At 43.1% G+C, this 23,276-nt stretch overlaps 1 protein-coding gene across 1 annotated transcript in view; it reads right to left on the bottom strand.

Annotated features, from left to right (window-relative positions):
* Nucleotides 1-8,944, bottom strand: part of LOC130855064 (serotransferrin-like) — a 28,065-nt gene extending 19,121 nt beyond the window's left edge. Inside the window, exons 1-6 of the mRNA XM_057737919.1 lie at nt 8,817-8,944; nt 6,750-6,922; nt 2,750-2,858; nt 1,786-1,962; nt 893-1,040; nt 47-102 (exon numbers count right to left, since the gene is read on the bottom strand). Coding sequence (XP_057593902.1) covers nt 47-102; nt 893-1,040; nt 1,786-1,962; nt 2,750-2,858; nt 6,750-6,922; nt 8,817-8,859 — 706 coding nt within the window. The 5' untranslated portion in view covers nt 8,860-8,944. The remainder of the gene's footprint in view (nt 1-46; nt 103-892; nt 1,041-1,785; nt 1,963-2,749; nt 2,859-6,749; nt 6,923-8,816) is intronic.
* Between the last annotated feature and the right edge of the window lie 14,332 nt (nt 8,945-23,276).

Here is a 23,276-nt window from a genome sequence, read left to right as displayed (position 1 = left end):
GGCCCTCTGCTTGAAGGGACCTGCAGTTTATTCTCCTATCACCTACCCAATACTGTTGAGTGCTTGACAAAGGCCACATCCCCAGCGCCATCCGTCAGACACCTGTGGGGAGGAGACACATTAGGAGGGCTCCTGCAGGGCTGGCCCTTCTCCTCAGGCTTGAGGGTCTGACCACAGTGTCCAGCCTTGGGGCAAGGGGAGGGCCTAGGGGAGGCCTCTGCGCAGAGCGGCAACTGAGGGAGTACCATGTGGCGCTGATATCCAGGGACTATGGAGATGGGGGCGGTGAGCGCACAGGAGCCGGAGGACCCTCACCATGAGCCCCAAAGCATCAAAAAGACATTGAAGATATTTCCGTGGGGAAAAGTGTTTTCAAACTTCTGGTGGAGGGTAAAGGCAGAGTGTCTCTTGAGGGAGGAAGGGTGCCCTTGGCTGGCTCTAAAACTTTAGGACGTAACCAAGGGAGAAGAGGGAGCAAGAACTCAGCCACATGAGCTGCCTGCACAGCGAGAGGGACAGGAGGCAGGACAGAGGCCAGCACGTTGAGCAGGTGACACTGCTCTAATGGAGAGCAGAGGGTCCGTCACTGAAGAACGTCCTGGACACTAGGGCCATGCCTGTCATTTCAGGCTCTGTCTAGTCCTGTGAGAGAACTGTGGGGAGACAGAAAGAGGAGATCCAGGAGAGGGACTTCCTTGTCAATGTCACACGAAGAGCGTATGCACTGGCCTGGTCTGGGGAGTCCCAGCTGTGTCCCTGAGTCCCTGTGAGGGGATTAGACCCCTGGAAGCCCCTTTGCAGACTGGGCTCTGCTGTGGGCCAGGGAAGACTCCCAACCTGAGGACATTGGACACTTAGGAGCCCGGGTGGAGCAGCAGCCGGTCGCACTTACTTCAAGGCCCCTGAGTACCCGAAGTACGGTTCGTGGGAGTTGCAGGCACACTTTTCCGTCCCTTTCCCCACACACAGTTGGCACAGTTTGGGGAAGGCCTTCTGATCCACACAGGGGACGCAGCTGCCCGAGAAGAAATCGGCCACTGCTGCTCAACACGGAGACACAGAAGCACAGGGCGTGAGCCAGCCTGGCCAGAGGCAATTACAGCTCCCAGCCTAGGCTCACGAGGGAACATAGGGAGACCCAAACAAAACCAGCACCCCCAGACCCAGTTCACCTTTATGAGTGTTCACTCTTCAAGATTAAGGGTTTCCAAAAAGGGATGAGTTTAACCCCTTCCCTCCCACCTCCCTCCCCAAGAACCAGGCTTGTGCCAGCCACCTTCCAAGACCAAGGTCACCATCAGCCCCCGTCCCTGCCTTGTCAGACTGCAACAGCTCAGAGAGAGGTCTCCTCTGGGATCCATGCCTGAGAGATGGAGGACCCGCCTGGAGAGGTGCGGGCCAAGTTCATAGCCAGCAGATGGCCACCAGGGAAAGCTCCAGCAGAAGAGCAAAAGCATCAGCCACAGACAGGGAAGCATCCCAGGGAAGTGGACAGTGGGGCCCAGCAACCTTGGGCCTGACTGAAGCCCTCTGTTCCCTTCCCCCCACTCCTCAGGACAGCCTTTGGTAGGGTGGCAGGAGCTCTGGAAAAAAAGGACTCGTGACAGCCCCTAACGGGTGCTGGCGCAGCAGACCTGCCAGTTTAAAGCTATTTAGTCTCCAACCTCCACTCCCAGAGTCATCACTTGTCATCACCTGATCGTATCTGAGTGATGCCGGTGTGGCCTGTGTGGGCATCTAAAGAGGAGATGCCTGCTGAGGGCACTCACCCTCCTGCCCGCTTACCTCTCGGAAGAGATTCCTTTGGATTAGGCAATTCCCAGTAAAGCTTGCCCATGGGGATGTTCCACCCAGCGGACCTGCCGTAGCCTGTGTGGCAAGACTTCTTGCCTTTGAGCTCGTTCAGCTTGAAGTTGGTGCCCTTCTTCACCACGGCCACAGCGTAATAGTTAGTTTGCGGTTCTGCAAAGGGACAGTGTGGCTGAAAGACTCTCAAACTGGGCCCCAGGGAAGCATCGCTTATCACTACTGGGCCCCTGAGTAGGCAAGGGGAACCCAGAGGTAACATTTATGTTGGGTTGGGTCCTAAAGAGGGAAGGATCAGAAAAACCTTCCTAGGCTTACAGAGGAAAGAAAGGACCACAGAGGAGACATTTGTAATAACCCTCCAGGCAAACCCAGGAGCAGGAAGGCCGTGTGCACATGTGGCCCAATGCTCTTGCCCTCCCCGACCTCGCAGGGAGTATCTGCTTACACCTATCAAGCCAACCCCCCCACCCCCACCCCCCGGAAACTGGAGCTTTGGCAGCAGAGACCACATTCCTGACTTTCTTTAAGTATTTTTGTCCCTCACACACGCCCAGGGACAATCAAGTTGCTCTCAGAAGAGATGCAAGGTTGTCAGGTCTCCAAATGCATGCTCCTGTGTGCTCTCTCCCCTGGGTGTGGCACCTGTAGTTCTTGGAGGACTCCTCTTTACAAATCTGAATCGGGTTCAGCTCCAATTGCACACAGCCTGCCCAGGAGGTCAGTGTCGTGAGCACCAGTCCTCAACCAGCCCAAAGCTCCCAGAGGCCTTGAGTTGTGGCTATGGGGGTCGATAGGGCCCTTCATTCCCCACTCACTCCCCAATGGGGAAAGCTCATCACTAGCTAGTCTCCATTACCTGCTTGAATGAGACAAGACTCAGCGTCTCTTAGGAGAGAACAAGGGCCACAAACTCCTTCCTGGGTCCCCAGGGAGAGCTTACCATCTTTTGAGCCATAGAACTCTGCCACTACAGGCTTCAGGTTGTAGGGTTTCAGGCTTGCCTCAAATACCAAACCAGCATCCAACGTCACAGCATCTGCTTCGCTATTCTGAAAGAGAACAGACCAGCGTCCGGTTGAAGCTCTTACTTCTGAGCAAGGCCCACCTATAGTTGGACATGTGGGGGTAACTGGCGATGCTCCTTGGATCTGGGGCCAGAGGAACCCTCAATTTGGTCAGACCTTGCACAACATCATGGGCTTCAGTTAACTTTACCTCCCTGGTAAGGAGATTTGGCCACCATATTCCTTAACTCTTGCACAGGGGAAGGAATGGATTATTTTTTCTGTTTTCCGTGGTGAGGAGTCCAGCTGCTGGCCCAGAAAACTATAGTGATTTTTCAAGACTGACCTAAATTACAGAGGCTTTACCAGCAGGCCTCTCAGGGGGAAAGCTGCCCCGTGCAATACCAGACTGGATGCACGGCCCTGCGTTACAGGTTCTGAGGGGGCTGCAGTCAAGGACTCAGGTCCCTCTGCCTGGTCATGCTGTTACACATATGTACATTTCAAGTTCAGGTCCTTTCATGTGGTGACCTCTTCATCTTGGACTGAGGTCTTCCTCAGATGCCTCTGTGGAGAACGCTTTATGGGAAAGGGGAGCCTTGAGGACATTCTTCTCCACTCTTATTCAGTACTCAGTACTTTTCCTTCCTGTCCTGGGTCCATTTAACTGCAGGAGTCTTTTGTTCAGGGACTGGTGCTTTCTCTGGCTTTAACTTCTTGCTTACACTCTGAAGGGAGTGTTACATGCTCAACTACTTCCATTAGGGCTGATTGTTCATTTAATCAACTAGTCAGACACCATTGTCCATCTCAGCTCCATTTTACACATTAAAAAATAAAGGCACAGCGAGGGGGGGGCATCAAGGAAGGGAGGGAATATGGGGATATGTGTATAAAAACAGTTGATTGAACCTGGTGTACCCCCCAAAAAAAAATAAAAAAAAAATAAAAAATAAATAAATAAATAAATAAAGACACAGAAAGTTTAAGTCACCTCCCCAGACCAACACAGCTAGTAAGTCATGGAGCTAGGATTTGAAGCGACACAATGTGGGTTTATTTCTTCCATAACAGTGTTACTTGCTGGGTCTTTTATTTTCATTTTTAGTTTTTGCTTCTACTAATTCTCATCTTTAAACCAACAGTTCACTTGAAATATTATAGATACCTTCCCCCTAGGTCTAGAATTTATTTTGTCTTGAAGTGAGAAGCACCGTCTTTTATATAGACCCATGTTATAGGTAAATAATAAGACAATGGTATTTCTAAATGAAATAAAATAATAATGTAAGGCAAACTATATATTTGTCTCACTGAAACTTTTCTTTCAATGGTTGGAATTGTTTTTGTTGTTTAATTGTAATAAAATAACAACATAAAATTTATCATTTAACCACTTTTAAGTGTACAATTCAGTGCCATTAAATACATTTGCATTGGGGAAGGACTCTTTTATTCCACAACTAGTCTCCATATATGAAACAATCTTTAGGGCTTTCTTAGTATCTCAAAAGATAGGCGAAACTTCCAGAGACTCTCCCCACCCACTCACACACCACAGAATAAAAATAAATAGGTAAACAAATAAGAGCTTTTCCTAGAGCAGTGAGGCTGGGGCTTTTTTGGCCCAGATACCAGGATCCTGGGCAGGAATCATTGGGGCCTCAGGGGTTCAGGAACCAAGGAGCCAAGGTTTAACTCATGGAGTCCACGAGAGCAACAGGGATTCTGATAAATAAATTGTTTAAATTACTTCCTGTGGGAGGAAAGGTGGAATAACGAGAAGACAATCCAAATGAATACACACATGTACAAACTCAATTTCTAAAAATCAGAAATCAGGGGGAAAACGGGACTAAGAACCCAATTTGTCAATAATAAAAATAATAATTTATTAATGGTCTAAACTGACCACATAAAATAAATGAGATTGTCAGATTGCATTAATAAACAAAATCCAGCAATATACAGTTTTCAAAAGACACGCCTGAAAGATAAGCACACAGAAAGTTGAATATAAAGGAATGGGAAGAGATATACAAGGATACTAACCAAAAGAAAGTTGATGTAGTATGTTAATATCAGAAAAATAGAGTTTAGTTAAAAAGCACTGCCAGAAATGGCGATTATTTCATAATGATAAAATATCAAATTCATCAAGAATGATGTGGATTCTTCTCTCACACACTGCTGATGAGAGTGGAAACTGGAACAACCACACTGGATTTGCTTAAAAACCAAATACATTTGGCATTGTCTTCAAATACTCACATATCTCAAGGCACAGAAAATCTGCTCCTAAATACATATTAAAGAGAAACTAGTAATACTTGTGTCCCAGGAGATTTGTATAAAAATATTCCTCAGACCCTGATTAGAATAACAAAAAGCTGGAAACAATCCAAATGCCTAATGACCAGAAAAGAAAACGTAAATTGTGGTGTACCAACACAATGGACTTTTGTAGAGCTCTGAAAATGAATGAACACTAGCTATGTTCAACAACGTGGGTGAAAACAGCATAATATTGAGAAGGGAAAAACAAGTATGAGAAGACAACACATAGCAATGGCATGTTTATTAAAATGCCATTAAAATATTTTAAGAAGCAAAATTATACAATCATCCCCTCATACTTATATACGTCTTGAGTCAAAGTAAAAGGCAAGAAAATTTTAGGATTCTGTTTGCCCTGGATGGGGAAACACACAGGTAGTTGAAAGTAGGGCCAGTGGGTTACACTACCCCAAGTGGTGGTGTTCCCATAGAATCCAATGCTGCCACACAGTAGCCCTAGAAGTAAGCTATTGGCAATGATAAAGTTTTGAGAACCTCTGGTGGGTTTGTTGGATAATATTATTTTATGTTATTAATATATTTAAAAACAAAGAGAAGTATGCATATACCAAAGCTGAAAGTATGTCATAAATCAAGAGTTATAATTAAGCCATGGTAGTAACTGAGGTTCAATAAACGCACATACACACACACATACACACATACACAACAGACCAGTTGTTTATACCAAATCACTGATTCCTTGAGTTCATCATGTTCCATTTGGTTGAGTCTACCTCTCCCACCTCATTCCTCCTTCCAGTCTCCTGTTTGCTCTGCTCCAGTCACCCTAGCTTCCCTACAGAAACTCAAAGAAGCCCAGCTCTCCCCTATCTCAGGCCTTTTGCACATGCTATGGGCTACTACCTGGCATATTCCACCCATAGCTTCTGGCAGGCTTACCCATGCCCATCCCTGCGCTCTCAGATTCACTGCTTCCTTTCCAGGAGATTGTCCCTGACACCAAGGCCAAAGCATGTTTCCTCTGAGAGTTCTGTGTCTTTCCCTCCGTTGTACATCACACAATTTGAAATTTCACGTCTACCTGTTTGTGTGTTTTTCTCTTTTCCTGATGAGACTATAAACTCCTCAAAAGTAAGGAGCATGTGTGTTTAAATTCACTACTGCAGCCCCATTGTCCAGCACAGGGTCTGACACATGTTCACAAGTGCAGGAGCAGTGTGGAAGGAGAGAAGAGTATTTTGGAAAACCTAGAAGTCAGAAGGATCAGCTGTCATCTGCGATCACGCCTATGTGTTCCTCTTCCCTGTGTGTATCATTCATCTGCTTCTTGTGATTCATCAAGAACCTCTAAAAGAGTGTTACATGGTCACTTTGATAGCACGCATTCTTGTTTTCTTCTCTGAGTTCAGAGAATTTAGTAGCTCAAAATAGTCCCCTTTCAGAGCATGTTGGATTTTACTTTGACTCATTAAAGATGACTGCCCTTATTTCCATTTCTAAAGTGATTTTACTAGCACTAGGGGCTGACTGCCCCGCACTTCAGCCTCCTACCTGTGAGTCCAGAATCATTCTGAAACGACAGGAGAAAGAACATAGAGATTTTCTTCTGCTCTCCTTTAGGCGGCAGCAACTTACCTCAATGGCCTTGATGCACTCGAGGTAGGAGGTTTTCCTCACACAGGAGACAAAAGGACCAGAAGTCTGAAGGACTTTATTGATATTGTCGCGGAAGCTGGCGCACTTATTAGCCTCATGACTTGAAATGACGCACCATCTCACAGTTTTCTCAGGGACAGCCAGACACAGCCCTAGGGGAGAGAGGCCAGAGGTCCCTGTGCCAGTGGAAGAGACAGCAACACCCTCTGGAGGGTCATGAAGGCTACTTCCCCTCCAGCCTGTCCACACGCGTTGCTGTCCAGGGACAGCAAGGGGCACAAGTTCCACTGCATTCTGAGTCTGGGCACGAGTTTCCCGCTGACCAGCCTGTGCTAGCCAGAGGGATGCCGGCTTGACCTTCAGCTCTTAATTGGAGACAACAAAGGGCTCCTCTGTGTTCTCTGAGACTCCTTCATTCACCTCATGACCCGTGGCCTGCCATGGAATACAAGCTTCAGGATACACAGGGGATTTTTAGCTACACCAAGGTGTTGGCTCAATGCTACAACTCTGGGAAGCCAGCAGGGTAGGAATTACATCATCTAGTAATTAGTATCTTTTAGAGGTGAGGGAACTGGGCTCAGAGAGTGATGCTTTACCCAAGGTTACCTAGCTTGCTAGTAGCTGAGACTGGCCTAGAAATCAAGTCTCCAGACTTTGGTCTCTGTCCCAGGGAACAAAAGAAGATAACATTCTGAGTTGTTTTCCATGTGCTTGGCCAGTACATAGGGGTAAATGATTGATGAGGCAATGAATTTGCCTATGATGCCTGTCTGTCATCCTCTGTTCCAGAGTAACTAGAAACTCGACACATTCAGTGTCGTTTCCAGTGACCCCTCCCTTAATTTCCATTAGGCTTTTTGGCTGCCACTAGGAGAAGCTGAAGCCAGCCATGTCTGTAACAGTTACTCCACGTGGTTGCAGATGTGCTGTCCCCATGATACGAGCATTTGGCACTGTCCCCAAAGCCCTCTGTCATCTCCGCTCTGTGGATCAACAGCACTGGGCTGACTCCAGGAAGCTCATGAATATCCACGATGCACAAAGCAGGAGAAGGGGAGGGAATGGGTCTCCAGGATAGACACAGAGGGGCCACGGGAAACTTACTCTCCCAGCCACCCTTTATCCCACCTCTGCCCATGGGATAGCAAAGCAGGCAACAAGGAGTCAGTGGCAGACCCTCCCCAAAACCATTCCTCCAGACCCCCCCCACCCCCCACACCACCCCTCTTGAGGTCCCAAAGGCAGGAATTTGTCCTTAGTCACGCATGTACCTTCCACAGCCCTGTGAGATTCTCTGAGGTTGGGAGGGGGGAAAGCAAAGGCAAGTCAGGTGAGTGGGCTCTTAAGGGTTAACTTTTTCAGGAGAGACAAGTAACTAAGCACAGGAGGCTCCAAAGGTATGATAAATGTACCACGAGTGGCCAGCAAAAGTTAGAGGACAAAGGGGGCCCAATGGTGACAGGCTCTGAAGCACAGATGTGTGCAGCAAAGTCCACTCCGCTGTGCTTGGATTCATGGCCCCATTTACTCTCACAGGACCTTCCCAGGCCAGGCTGTACTATCTTTCTCACTGCTGAGGACCCAAAAACTTTGGCTTCAAATCCCACGCTCCTATCCCTTCAATGGCCCTGCCTCATTAGTGGGACATGGCCAGCCCCAATGGCACCCATGGGACATCGGATTGTCGTGGAGGCAGGACCAGATCTGGGGAGGCCTTGAATGCCATCCTAAGCAGTTTGGACTTGATTAAGACCATAACAAAGGGTTTTGATAAATCGTGATGGAAGTGCTCTAATTTACGGAGTTCCGCTCCTACAAGGCTTTCTGGACAGGAGGAGGAAGCAAGGAGAGGGTGAAAAGGTGGCAGAAGCACAGACAGGACCAGAAGGCGCGGCAGGCCCAGAGCTGTCCCGCGGGGAGAAGCGAAGGAAAGGTCCGGGCTCCCAGCTCCTGCGCGGAGCCCAGGGATGGGGCGGCGGGCTCCGGAATGCAGCGGGCGCCCGGGCCGGCGACTCTGCGGGCCTTCCCAGCGGCCGCACTCACCCAGGACCGCGCAGGCTAGCAGAGGGCGGACGGCGAGCCTCATCCTCCCGGGTCTGCGACGCGGAGGGCCGAGCACAGACGGACCGACTTCTGCGCCGCTTTCCTGCGCCCCGCGCGCCTTTATCCCCTACGGGGCTGGCCAAGCACAGTCTTTGACCTCCTGTGTTTGCGCAGCCCGCTTTGCCCAATCGCTCCTCAGCCCTCCCCCTTCATTCCTCGCCCAGGCTGATCACCTCATTTTCTGATCTCTGGGACAGACCCCTGGATGGACTCCAACACGAAAGTGCTGATAGGAAGGGAATTAAAGAAAAATCAACCCGTTGTTCACACGCGCTTGCTCTGTGCCAGGAGCAGCGTTGCAGCGCAAAGGGGAGGGCGTGGGTGGCTCTGCTTCTGAATCCCGGGGTGCCAGAGCTGGTCCTGAATCAGCCTATGTGCTCATTCCACAGATGAAAGAAGGAAGGGAACTGCCGCAAACGCAGACTAGAACAGGAGAAAGGAGAATGATAGGCAGAGACCGTCCTGGGAGAGGGTGTGAGAGAAGAATAAAGCTGACCACAAGTCAAAGACAATAGGCTCAACCCCTTTCACTTGTCCTCATGTGTACCCAGAAATCCTGCTCCTTCTTGGGCCCTTAAAGGAGCTGTCCTTCCCCACGTGCCCTCCTGAGCACAGGATCCTGGACTGGTAACCTTCCGTCCCTTCATGAAGCCTGCTGGACACTTTGGCTAGGGACAGAGTCACAGGAGAGACAAAGTCTCTCCCATAAGAAGCTGCCCAGGAATGTGGTCAAGACTCTGTGACACTCAGGACAAATGACACATGAACACAAAGAAAGGGACCCAGGAGAGGATGAGCCCTGATGTCAATGCCCTGAGTCATCCCTGACTCCCTCCAGAAAAGTGGTCTCCAAACCATTTTGATTGTCCATCCTTACAAGGAAAAATAGTGAGGCTGTACATTATGAATATATGTACTTTTTAAACTAGTATTATGTCCATTTCAATCGTGAAAGGAATAGAAAATTTTTAAACAATGAGATAAAGATGAAACACTCATTTTTAAATGTGTATTTACTCTGCCTTATACCCAATGAAAAATATCTCAAGGCAACACATACATGTAGGAAAGGGGCACGATTCCTGATAGGAGATGTAAATCCATTTTCCAGAGAGTCATCAAGATAATTTTAGGGTTTTCTTAAGTTACTTATCCAACCCGACCAGATGATCATTGTTTTTGGTTTTATTTACACTAATTTACACCAGGCTTAGAAGATACATCAGTAGTGCCATTTTATTTTAGTTCACCTGTGTGTGTGGTATCGGAATCATCTTCTACTTCTAGCTTCTTTGCACTAGGAGTCTTTCTAAGGCACTTGTGCCTTTTGTGAGATCTGATGAGGTAAATCACATTACTTAATCTGTACACCCATTTTACTGGGTGTATGCAAACCACAAAATGTGGAACCACAGAAGCCAAAAGCAAAGGCTAGGTCAGGGAGTCACAACCTTCCAGCATCCCCTTCCCCACCCCACCCCTTGTGAGGCTTTCCCCATCTTCCCTCAGGAGACCTCAAAAGCCCTCCATGATGTGTGTCTGCCTGGCCTGCAGACCAGCTGGGAGGCAGTGCAAATCCTCATATGAAACGGGAGTGAGAGTTAACTTCTTTATCTTTTGCATGAGGGGTAAATATAACCAGAAGCTAGGATAGATTCTCCACACCCCAGTAGATTGTCTCATGTACACGGGGTTACACACACCCCACTGCAGAGAGCACTGCTTTAGCAGGGACTTTCTGTTTACAGCGAGGACAGAAGCCAAGCCGGGCCCTCCACATCCCTGCCTCACCATGAAGAAGAGTGGCAGCTGTTGCCCTCCTTCCGTCCCGCCCTTGTGGGCCCTCCTGCTTGAGCCATGGGAAACCCAGAATCTTGGCAGGAGACGTGTATTCCTGCTGCCCTCTGCAGCAGGCATTAGGGGTGGTCTGGCCTCATGGGGGCACCTCGAGGTACAGGGAGGAAGATGGAGGGGGAAAGCCAGGGGCAGGGCTGGCTGGGAGAGACTCCGTAGAGCAGGACACCCACACTCCTCTCATGCCTTCTACAGGTCCTGCAGTGAGCTTGCAGGGGCAGCCAGAAGCTGGAAGGAGAGTTGTGGAATGTTGAGCTAATCCATAAGCTCAGGGGAGCTTGGTGGAGCCCATGGGAGGCAGATGGGCCATGATCCTTTCCCCTGGGCCCCTTCCGCAATCACACACAGAAACTTTCCTGAGGCAGTTCCTCTGGGGACAGGCCCACAGCCTAGCCTGAGCCCCTCAGGGGGAGCACTCTGGCTAGGCTGAGCCCATGCGTTGCCTCAGTGGAGCCCTCTGAGTCCGAGCCCAAGACGTGCAGGGGAGGAAGTGCAGAGCCCATGGGATCTGAAGACGGGCCAGACGAGGCACGAAGACCAGGATCCCACGTCATCTACTTTCATGGGCCTTGGTTCTTGCTCAGGAGGACAGGATAGAGGCCTGTGTCTGTCTCTCCTAGGAGGCAGCGGTAAGGCTGGCTGTAGGTGCACATGTGTGTATGCCCTAGTTATGTGGCTGTGCCCACATCTGTAATGTGTATGGGATTGTGTGGAGGTGAGAGGTGAAGTGTCAGTGTTCTGTGTCCTTGGTGGCCCGTGACATTTGTCCCTGTGCTCTCCCTTATGGTGTTTAATTCTCTACTAGAAACACACTGGGGTCAGGAAACTCCTTGTTCCTCATTTACAGCTTAACAGTGGCAAACACTTGCTGAGAGATTCACTGGGCCTTCACCACAGCCCTCTGAGATCTGTGCATTAGAATCCCCATTTTACAGGTGAGATAGGACACTGAGGCCCTGAGGGGTTAATAACTTGTCCAAGGTCAGCTGTTGAGCCAGGTGCAAAATCAGGCTGTCTGGTTCCAGAGCGTGTGTACCCAGGGGCACTGCCTCTCCTACGAAACAGGGACACAAACAGCGGCCAAGAGTCTTGTCTGGGGTCACACTGAGAGACAGACCAGGGACCTCCAGCCCTGCCATTTCTCCACGGACGCACAGGCCCCATTTTCTGCTGCAGAGGGGCTTGTCTCTGGGAGAGGTCTGGCTGCCCCGACTGCAGCACCTCAGGCTTGCACTGGCTTATCACGCACAGATGGAAAGAGAGGATCATGTTTTCAGCTATTTCACATGCCAGTTACTGTTCTGGGTCAAGACCTTGTGATCTTGACTAACTGCCTAAGGAGATAAGATCAGCCCCCCATTTTTTAGATGTGAACATTGCAGTAAAATGACAGGTCCTCATTCACAGAGCTCTGGGACCTGAACTCAAATCTCCTAAGTCGCAGCCTTCTCTAGACCACAGCTGCTTCCTTGATATTGCTCTTTTTTTTTTAAATATTGATCTCTCCTTTTTTTTCTATATTGATCTTCTCTTTATTTGTCCAGAAGAGGAAGGGAGAAAGGGAGGGAGGAAGGGAAAAAAGGAGGGGAGAGAGAGACAGAGAGAAGAGAGCTTCCAGTTACAGATGAATCTAAGTCATAACCCGAATCTTCCACCATAAACTGAATAAAACTGTTCAGTTTCAACAGGATTGGCCCTCTTGTTGAAAGAGCTGAACTTGTGTGTACGTGCAGGGGAGTTGGGTAGCTGACCTGAAGGAAATGGCATGAAGGCATTGGTCCTCCGAACCAATATTTGTTTCTAAATGTTGCCTCATTTACAAAGAAACAGAGCAAACAAAGAGCCTCAGTCTACTTGAACCCCTCCCTCCTCCCCCTCCCCCTCACTGCTCTCTGCCCAACACCAAGGCTTCTCCTCTGAAAGACCTGCCTCTGGGTCATGGGGAAGGTGGAATCAGGCAGCCTGAGAACCGTGCTCCTTAACCTGCAGACCTGCCAGCTCAGGGATATGTGGCCTGCTAGTTGGTAACCAAGAGCAGAGTCTTTTTAGGAAAATGTCAGGTAATTTGAAATGGCATACACCACCACCTCTCTCTCTCTCTCAGTTCTGCCCCTCAGAAGTCCCTGAACAATGGATGATGTTTAGATTTCTATTCTTTCCCCAGGGGAGCCCATAAAAATATTCTTTTCATGGAGAATAGTCCAGGGCTTCACAGATGAATTCTACCAAACATTGAAGAAGAATTCTTCTTCTTACACACACTCTTCCAGGTAACAAAAAAAGAAGGAACACTTCTAGACTAAAATTTTTAGGCCAATAAGTACAGCAAAAACAAAAACCATCAGGGATATCATAAGAAAGATAAAAAAAAATTCTTTTTATGAAGCATAGATGCAAAAATTCTAAGCGAAACATTAACAAATTGAATTTGTCAACACCTAAAAGGGATCCTAAATCATTACAAGTTGAGTTTATTCCAGGAATGCAAGTTATCTTTCTAAAAAAATCAATCAGTGTAATTGATCACATTAACAGAATAAAGGAGAAAAATTATATGACCATCAGTGGGTAGAGGAATAGCATTTGGCAAAATACAACAACAATGACTCTTTTAAAAACGCTCTTAGCAAACTTTTTTTAGGAAATTTGCTTAATCTGATAAAGAGTACATGTGTGTGAAATATGCATAAAAGAAATATTTATGTAAATATATATAAGAAATTTATATATGAAATCATCATCTTCAGTGGTGAAATGGTAAACAAAAGCTATCCCTTTGAGATCAAGAAAAAGATCAGAAGGTCTACTATTATCATTTCTATTCAACACTTTTACTTGCAGTCCTACCTGCCAGTCTGCTCAAGTATGAAAAAGATATAATATGTTAAAGGATTGAAAAGAAAAACTAAAACTGTTATTTTCACAAATATAATTGAAAATGTATAAAATTTTAAAAAACTAGATTAAATATTAGAAAAATAAATGGGTTAGGCTGTGCTGCTGGATAAAAGATAAATATACAAAAATCAATTATATTTCTATATTCAAAATAAAAAAAAAAGAAAATGCTATTTAAAGTAGTATAATAATCACAATTGTCCAGGAATAAGTCTATCAAAAAAATGTCTAAAATTTTTACATACAAAACTATAAGATACTGATGAGAAAAATTAAAGAAACTCTAGGACTTCCTAGGTGGCGCAGTTGTTAAGAATCTGCCTGCCAATGCAGGAGACACAGGTTCGAGCTCTGCTTTGGGAAGATCCCCATGCCACAGAGCAACTAAGCCTGTGCACCACAACTATTGAGCCTGTGCTCTAGAGCCCATGAGCCACAACTATTGAGCCCATGTGCCACAACTATTGAAGCCCATATGCCTAGAGCCTGTGCTCTGCAACAAGAGAAACCACTACAATGAGGAGCCCACACACCACAATGAAGAGTAGCCCCCGCTTGCATCAACTAGAGAAAGCCCGTATGCAGCAATGAAGACCCAACGCAGCCAATAAATAAAATACATACATACATACATAAATTAATTTAAAAAAAAGAAACTCTAAGTTAATGAAGGGCTATACCCAGAGAATGGAGTGGTGACCCAATATTATAAAGATGCCAGTTCTTCTCAAATTATAATATATAGGTTCAGTGCACTCCCAATTTAACTCCCAATAAGTTTTTTATATTTTTTGGTAGGAAATGACAATATAATTCTAAAGTTTATAAGGAAATGCAGAAGACCTTAAATAGACGTTTGGTTGGTTGTAAAAGTTGTATAAGTTGTAGCATTCCAAGATTAGAGCAGAATGCATTTGATTTTTCTAAACTTTTCTGCCTAACTCTAATGACATCTGAACTATAATTATCATGTCTATCCAATTCAGGTGTTCATTATCAATAAAATTACCTAAGTGCTTTCTATGACTTGATACTCTACTAGTAGTACTAATGAAAATTATACACAGTCCACTACATAAGTATTTGTAGACATCCATCCATCACAGTTGGTATATAACTTAGTTCTTATATTTATTCCAATTTTTTCACATTAAGAAGCAAATTAAACTCTTCACTACCTATGGTTTAAGGTTTATTTCAGATTCCTCTCCTCCTCCTTCTTTTACATAGATATATGAAATTTTCAAATATACACAGAAATAGAGAAAATTACGTAATAAACTCCCATGCACACCTTACCCAACTTCAATAATTGTCAACATTCTGCCAATATTATTTAATCCACCCTCCCACTCCCCCCTTTTTTTTCTGGAATAACAGACATTGCATTATTTTACCCATAACAGTGTGCATCTCTAACAGCTAAGGAATTTTTAATATATAACCATATGCATTTATCCCACCTGTCAAAATGAACAATTATTCTATGTTATCATCTAATTCCCAGTTAATATACCAGTTTCCCTGGTTGTCAAAAAATGTTGTTACCTTGTTCAAATAGGACCTAAAATAAGATCCAGGAGTTGAACTGGTTATATATCTTAAATCTCTTCTACTCTTTTGTTTTACCTTTTATACTACTTACTTGTCGAAGAAACTGCATCACTTGTCCTCTGATATTTCCAACATTCTGGATTTGGCTGATGTGATTTAATGTGTTATTTTTGCATTTAACAGCATTTTAGATAAAGTCCCTCAATTTGGCTCTGTCTGAAATTGCTTCATGATTTGATTCAGGGTGTGCATTTTTTGTCAGCAACATCACAAAAGTGTTGCTGGGTTCTCAGAGTATTGCATTAGAAGGAACACAATAGTAATTTGTCCCACTATCACTTCTGTTAACTTTATTTGCTTGCTTAAGGTGGTGTCTAACAGGTTTCTACACTGTAAATTTTCCTTTGTAATTAATGAGTAGTTTGTGGGGAGATACTTTGAGACTACCTCATATTTTGGCCCTCATCAGACTTTCATCCTCCAGTTTTAGCATTCAGTGATGATTCTTGACTGAATCAATTATTGCTATATTGGTTGCCAAATAGTGATTTTCTGATTATATCATTCGTTGTACAGTTATCAATTGATATTCTAAAGTAAACAAGTCCTTCTCTTCCTCCATTTATTTATTTTTATCAGCATGGGCTTGGGAGTTTCTTTTATATTCAGTGAGTTATAATACATTACTATTATTCTTTTTTTCCCATTTTTTTATTGATAAAAAACATAACATGAAATTTATTTTTTTAACATGAAATTGATCATCTTAGCCATTTTAAAGTGTATGGTTCAGTGGTATTAAGTACATTCATATTTCTGTGCAAACTGTCACCACCATCCATCTCCAGAACTCTTTTCACCTTGCAAAACATTGTTAAATTTTCTAATTCATAATCACAGAATGTCGTTACATTTATTTATGTCTTCTTTAACTTCTTTTAGCAATGTTTTGTAGTTTTCATTGTACAAATCTTTTACCTCTTTGGTTAAGATAATTTCCAAGCATCTTTTTGAAGATATCATGAATGTAATTGTTTTCTTAAATTCTTTTGGGTTGTTCATCATTAATATATAGAAAAGCAACTGATTTTTGTGGTTTGATTTTGTATCTTGCTACTTTGCTGAATTTTTTAATTTTTTGGTGGAATCATTAGGATTTTCTGCATCCAGGATCAGATCTTCTGCCAACAGAGAGAATTTTACTCTCTCCTTTCCAGTTTGGATGCATTTATTTTTATTTCTTGCCTAATTTTTCTGATGGAACTTTCATTACTGTGTTGAACAAAAGTGGTACAAGTGAACATCCTTGCCTTGTTCCTGATCTTAGTGGAAAAGCTTTCAGTATTTCACCATTGGGTATGATTTATGCTGTGGGTTTTTCCATATATGACTTTTATTATGTTGATGTAGTGTCCTTCCATTCTTAGTTTGTTGAGTGATTTTTTTTTCAATGAAAGACTGTTAAATTTTGTCAAACACTTTTACTGCCTCAATTGAGATGGTCATATGGAGTTTTTCCTTCATTCTGTTAATATGATGTATTACATTGATTGATTTTCATATGTAGAACTATCTTTGCATCTCAGAAATAAATTTCACTTGGTCATGGTGTATAATCCTTTCAGTATGCTGCTGAGTTCTGTTTGCTAGTATTTTGTTGAGGATTGAAAATCAATCTTTATAGGGATATTTGTCTATAATTTTCTTTTCCTGATGTGATCTCGTGGCTTTAGTATCAGGATAATTCTGGCCTCAGAGAATGAGTTACGAAGTGTGCCTTCTTCTACTTTTTTTTTTTTTTTTTTTTTGAAAAGTTTAAGAAGAATTAGTTTTAGTTTTTTCAAGGTTTGGTAGAATTCAGCAGTGAAGTCTTCAGGTCCAGGGCTCTTTTTTTCCCCTGGGAGATTTTTGTTTACTGAGTGAATCTCCTTACTAGATAAAGGCCTATTCAGTTTTCTATTTCATTGTGATTTAGCCTTGATAGAATCTGCGTTTCAAGGAATTTGTCCATTTCATCTAGGTTATTCAATTTGTTGGTATACTATTGTTCATTCACTCTCTTACAATCCCTTTCATTTCTGTAGAATCAGTAGAAATGTCCTCACTTTCATTTCTTATTTTAGTAATTTGTGTTCTTTCTGTTTTTCTTAGTCAATCAAGCTAAAGGTTTGTCAATTTTGTTGACCTTTTTGAAGAACTAAATATTGAGTTCATTGATTTTTGTCTAGTTTTTCTATTCTATTATCTGATTGCATTTATCTTTAGTCTTCATTATTGCCTTCCTTTTGCTAGCTTTGAGTTTAGTTTGTTATTCTTTTTCTAGTTCCTTAAGTTGTAAGAGTAAGCTGTTGATCTGAGATCTTTCCTCTTTTTGAATGTAAGCGTTTGTAGCTATAAATTTCACCCTTAGCACTGCTTTTGCTGTGTCCCATAAGTTTTTGGTTGGTATGTTGTGTTTTCATTTTGATTCATCTCTAAGTATTTTCTAGTTTCACTTGTGATTTCTTCCTTGATCCATTGGTTGTTTAAGAGTGTCTTAACTTCCACAAATTTGTGGATTTTGCATTTTTCCTTTTATTGTTGGTTTTTAACTTCATTCTGTTGTGGTCATAGAAGATACTTTATATTATATCTATTTTTTAAAATCTATTGAGACTTACTGGGTGACCTAACATATGGTCTATCCTGGAAAATGTCCCATTTGCACTTGCAATGAATGTGTATTCTGTTGTTATTGGGTGGAGTGTTCTGTATATGTCTGTTTGATCTAGTCAGTTTAATGAGTTGTTGAAGTCCTCTATTTCCATGCTTATCTTCTATCTGGTTATTCTGTCCATTATTGAGATTGGGATATTCACATCTCCAACTACTATTTATTTCTCCCTTAAATTCTGACAATTTTTGCTTTATATTTATATTTGCTTGTATTTTGATGGTCTATTATTAGGTTTGTAAATGTTTGTGATTATTATGTCTTTTTTGCTGTATTGAAATCTTTACTAATATATAATGTCTTTCTTTGTCTAAGATTTTTTGATTTAGGGTTTATTTTTTCTGATATTATTATAAGCAATCCTGTTCTCTTTTGGTTACTATTTGGATGGAATATTTTCTTCCATAATTTCACATTCAATCTATTTGTGTCTTTGGATCAAAGCAAGTCTCTTGCAGACAATGTATTGTTAGATCATTTTTTTTTCCATCCTGCTAATTTCTGTCTTTTGACTGGAGAGCTTAACCCATTTACATTGAAAGTAATTACTGATAAGGAGGGACTTCTGTCATAGTACTATTTGTTTTCTGTATGCCATATAGCTTTTTTTTTGCTTGCTTGTTCCTCATTTCCAGTGTTACTATCTTCTTTTGTGTTTAGTTGATTTGGGGGGGGGGGTAGTGAAACATTTTGATTTCTTTCTCATTTCCATTTGTGTATATTCTATATCTATTTTCCTTGTGGTTACTATGGAGATTACATCTTAAAGTTATAACACTCTAATTTGAATTTATGCCATCTTAACTTGAATAACATAAAAAAATTGCTCCTTTACAGCTCTATTCCCTACCCCCTTTCAATTGTTGATTTCATAAAATTACATCTTATACAATGTGTCTGAAAACACAAGCTAATAATTTTTATGCATTAATCTCATATATGTGGAAAACAAAATGTGAAATTACAAACCATTGTTACAATAATACTAGCTTTTATAATCACTCATGTATTTTCCTTTATTGTGATCTTATTTCTGCATTAAGGCTTCAAGTTATTGTCTAGTGTCCTTTGATTTCAACTTGCAGGACTACCTTTTGTATTTCTTGAAGGGCAGGTCTAGTGGTAACAAATGTCCATGGCTTTTATTTATGTGGGAATGTCTTAATTCCTCTCTCACTTTTGAAGGACAGTTTTGCCAGATATGGATTCTTGGTTGATATTGTTTTTTCTTTTAGCACCTTAAATATATCAACACACTGCCAGTGGCCTCCAAAGTTTTTTTTGTTAAGTTTTTTTTAAAACTTTTTTTAAATTTTATTTATTTATTTTTTATTGGCTGCATTGGATCTTTGTTGCTGCATAGGCTTTCTCTAGTTGCAGCTAGTGGGGGGTACTCTTTGTTGCAGTGCATGGGCTTCTCATTGTGGTGGCTTCTTTTGTTGTGGAGCACAGCCTTTAGGCACACGGGCTTCAGTGGTTGTGGCACTCAGGCTTAGATGCTTCATGGCATGTGGAATCTTCCCATACCAGGGATTGAACCCATGTCCCCTGCATTGGCAGGCGGATTCTTAACCATTGCATCATCAGAGAAGAGCTTCCAAAGTTTTTGAAGAGGAATTTGTTAATAATCTTGTTGAAGATCCCTTGTATGTCAAGAGTTGCTTCTCTCTTGCTGCATTCAAGATTATCTTTCTATCTCTGGCTTTTGACAGTTTGGTTATAATATGTCTTGGTGTGTGTTCTGAATTCACCCTAGTTGGTGTTTTTTGAGCTTCTTGGGTTTATATTCATGTCTTTCATCAAACCTGGGAAATTTTTGACTATTATTTTTTCAAATATTCTCTCTACTCCTTTCTCTTCTGCTTCTGGGACTCCCATAATTTATATGTTATTCTGCATTATGATGACCCACAGGTCCCTTATTCTCTGTTCACTTTCCCTCCATATTTTTTCTTTTTGTTCCTCAGACTCAATAATTTTAATTGTCCTATCTTTCAGTTCACTGATTTTTCTCCCTGTTCAAATACGCCTTTGAATTCCTCTAATAAATTTTTATTTCAGTTATTCTACTTTTCAGCTTCAGAATTCCTTTAGATTTCTTTTTAGGTTTCTATCTCTTTACTGATATTTCCATTTTGTTTATACATCATTTTTTGTTTTTTCGCTTTTTCCACAACCTCTTTTAGTACTTCCAGCATTTTTAGAACAGTTGTTTTAAAGCCTTTTTCTAGCAGATCCATCAACAGGTCTTTTTCAGAGACAGTTTCTGTTGATTTTTTTTTTAATGGATTAAGTTAATGCCTCATAATATATCATCACCCTTGTTTTCAAATTATCTTTGGTCAGCTTCATGTTCGGTATGCCACTAAATTTTGCCAATTTCTTCTATTTTTATTGTCTATCCCTTTCTTAATAAATGTATTTATTAATTTATTTAATTGGCTGTGTTGGGTCTTCATTGCTGCACACGGGCTCTCTCTAGTTGAGGTGAGTGGGGGCTACTCACTGGTGCGCAGGCTTCTCATTGCGATGGCCTCTCTTGTTGCAGAGCATGGGCTCTAGGTGTGTGGGCTTCAGTAGTTGCGGCACATTGGCTCAATAGTTGTGGCTCACAGGCTTTAGAGCGCAGGCTCAATAGTTGTGGCACATGGGCTTAGTTGCTCCATGGCATGTGGTATCTTCCCGGGGCAGGGATTGAACCCGTGTCCCCTGCATTGGCAGGCGGATTCTTACCAACTGCGCCACCTAGGAAGTCCCCCTGTTGATTTTTTCCCTTTGAATGGGTCATACATTTCTGTTTCTTTGTATGCCTTGTATTTCTCTTGTTGTTGAAAACTGGACATTTGAATCTAGGAATATCGTAACTCTGGAAATCAGATCCTCCTTCTTCCTCAGGGTTTGCAGTTTTGTTTTGTTTTGTTTTGTTTTTATTGCTGTAGACTATCTCTGTGCCAAGGGTCAGCCTGAAGTACAAACTTAAAATATTTTCAGGTATTTTTTATCCCGCTCCTTTCCCTCTATATGCACAATAATTTTCTAATTTTCCCTGAATATGCAGTTGCTTTTTAATGCCCTAGTCTTAAGTGTCTCACTCTCAAAAGGGAGAAAGAGAGAAAAGTGAATGGGGGAGGGGGCTGGTGATGGTGGTGGTAAAAAGGTATTGGCCCTTTAAATCCTCTGGAGGTCACTCAGAAGAGGAGGCTCTTGCAACAAAGAGTGGAAGTGCAATAACAATGGCTTCCCTCTTCTGTATGTGCACCTCCTTGTTCAGAAGCAGCAATCAATGAACATAACACAGATCACTAATATTTCATAACAGGATCCTTATTGCCCCCCTTGAGCAAGCTGTGTGCAACCTGTTCCTGGAATGCAAGCACAGCTGTCTGATGCAGGGCAGTGGGGAGGGAGATGGATAGCCACTGCTAAGCTGAGAACTGAAATTGACTGAAATTAATGGCAATTTACCCTTTATATCTTCCCCTAGAAGCTGGAAGCCTTCAGCAGACTCCAAAGTTCAAAAATACTTACATCAAACAGTTCTACCGGTGTAATTGTTTGAGTGAGAAAACTGATTCCTGGTGCTTTATATTCTGCCATCTTCCCCGAACTCTCCTCCTGATTTATTTGGAAGATCAGATTGTTATGGCCCTTCAAGCTTACTCCTGTGTATTGTTTTACAAGCCTCATAATTTTTTAGGCACTTTACTTTCTGGCAGGATAAGACATTCAGGCCTATCTCATACTTTCCCTGTACCAGCTCTGGAATTTCTGTTTCAGGAATCTCATTTCTCTAAGCAACTTTATCCTTTTAGTATAGAATGTCATTTAGGAATCAGAATGTGGGTGCTAGGTGTGGTAACTGCTTTGGAGAAAACTTGATACTAGGATCTTTCAACAGACATATAGATATAGACATAGATTAGATATAGATATATAGATCTGCATAATAACACACATCTACATCCACTTCTGTCTCCCTCTCTCTCCAACCATGAGTTCACACTGATTCCTCCAATTCAAGCTGAACGCCACAGTAAATCTTTTCGTTTTCTCCCTCCCCACATTTGCAACTCCCTTCTCCCTGACAGTGAAAGAGCTGGATCTCAATATTTTTAGCTCTTTGTTCCGTTCCCCTGTGTATTATCAATCTCCTGATCCTCCAGCTGCCTCTTTGGCCCCAGTCTCTGAGGCTTCACTCCCCTAGCCACCTCAAGGAAAGGAAAAGGAGGAGAACAAATAAGGATTTTTTTAACTGAGAAAAAAAAAAAGAACAAAAAAAGGGAAGGGAAATGAAAAGTAGAGAAAAGGAAAAAGAAAACGAGTCTTTTTACCTGTCTTCACAGTCACACAGAAAACTGTGAAGGGCAGAGGGCAGGATCGTGTGAGGAATGAACAGAGATGGTCAGCATTTTTCACCGTTAAACAAAGCTCTGGGCATCTTTTCCTCAACTCAATCCTTCTTCTATAGTGTACTGGGAGAGACTAGCAGCTATTTGTCCTTGTTTCAAAAGCCAGAGATGTCCATTCTGCAAGCGAAAGAACCTCCTAGGAAAACCCTTTCCTCATCCGTATAATGTTCAACCTAACCCGGCCTTATCTGACCTCTAGGCCAACAGGTGCAGAGGCCACTGACCCTGGAGCTAAGTGGACTCTGGAAATTGTCATGTGTAAAGGAACAAACGTCCCTGATCAAAGGCAGGTATGCAGGAAAAGTTGGTCTTCTCTGGCATGCTCTTTGCAGGGCATTCGGACAGGTTTGGCAAAGATGGGAAGAGGGTTGGGGGTCAGGGCCGGGGCACAGTTTAGAGCTCCATGGCAGGGCTGATTTCAGGCGAAATTGTGAAACAGGCAGAATCTGTCCCAGGATGAAACATCTGTCCAAAGCCCCCTCTGGCAACTGACTTCTCCCAGGCCACACGGTGGGATGCTATGGAGGGGAAAGGAAGGCTGGGGAATTCTGAGAGCCTGGTATAAAGTGGGCCAGGACACCAGAGTGTCAAGGAGTCTGGATTTTAAAATACAGGAAGGATCTCAGGTGGAGGAATCTTCTCCCAGAAGTGGAGTTAATTCCCAGACTTGCGTTTGGATATCATCTGCCCAGTGCTAAGCAGGAATGCAGTGGTGATAGAAGCAGCATTAAGTAAACACGAGAAACGATCGCGACTGCAAAGACTGGGACGAGAGGAGAACGTGGCCCTGGTTCTCCCTGACTGGGAACACCACTACAGCGAGTGTGGTTTGGTCATTTGCTTCTACACATTCACTTCTATTCACTAAGACTTTCAGTTGTTCAGTGAATTAGGCAAGTTACTTAACTCTCACCACCTCAGTCTCCCACCTAGAAAATGAAAATAGTAATATATACTTCATAGGGTTATTAT

The sequence above is a fragment of the Hippopotamus amphibius genome, chromosome 6, assembly GCF_030028045.1.
Source record: "Hippopotamus amphibius kiboko isolate mHipAmp2 chromosome 6, mHipAmp2.hap2, whole genome shotgun sequence".
In the NCBI taxonomy this organism is placed as follows: domain Eukaryota; kingdom Metazoa; phylum Chordata; class Mammalia; order Artiodactyla; family Hippopotamidae; genus Hippopotamus; species Hippopotamus amphibius.
The sequence above is the reverse complement of the archived record's forward strand: the minus strand, read 5'-3'. Positions and strand labels throughout refer to the sequence as shown.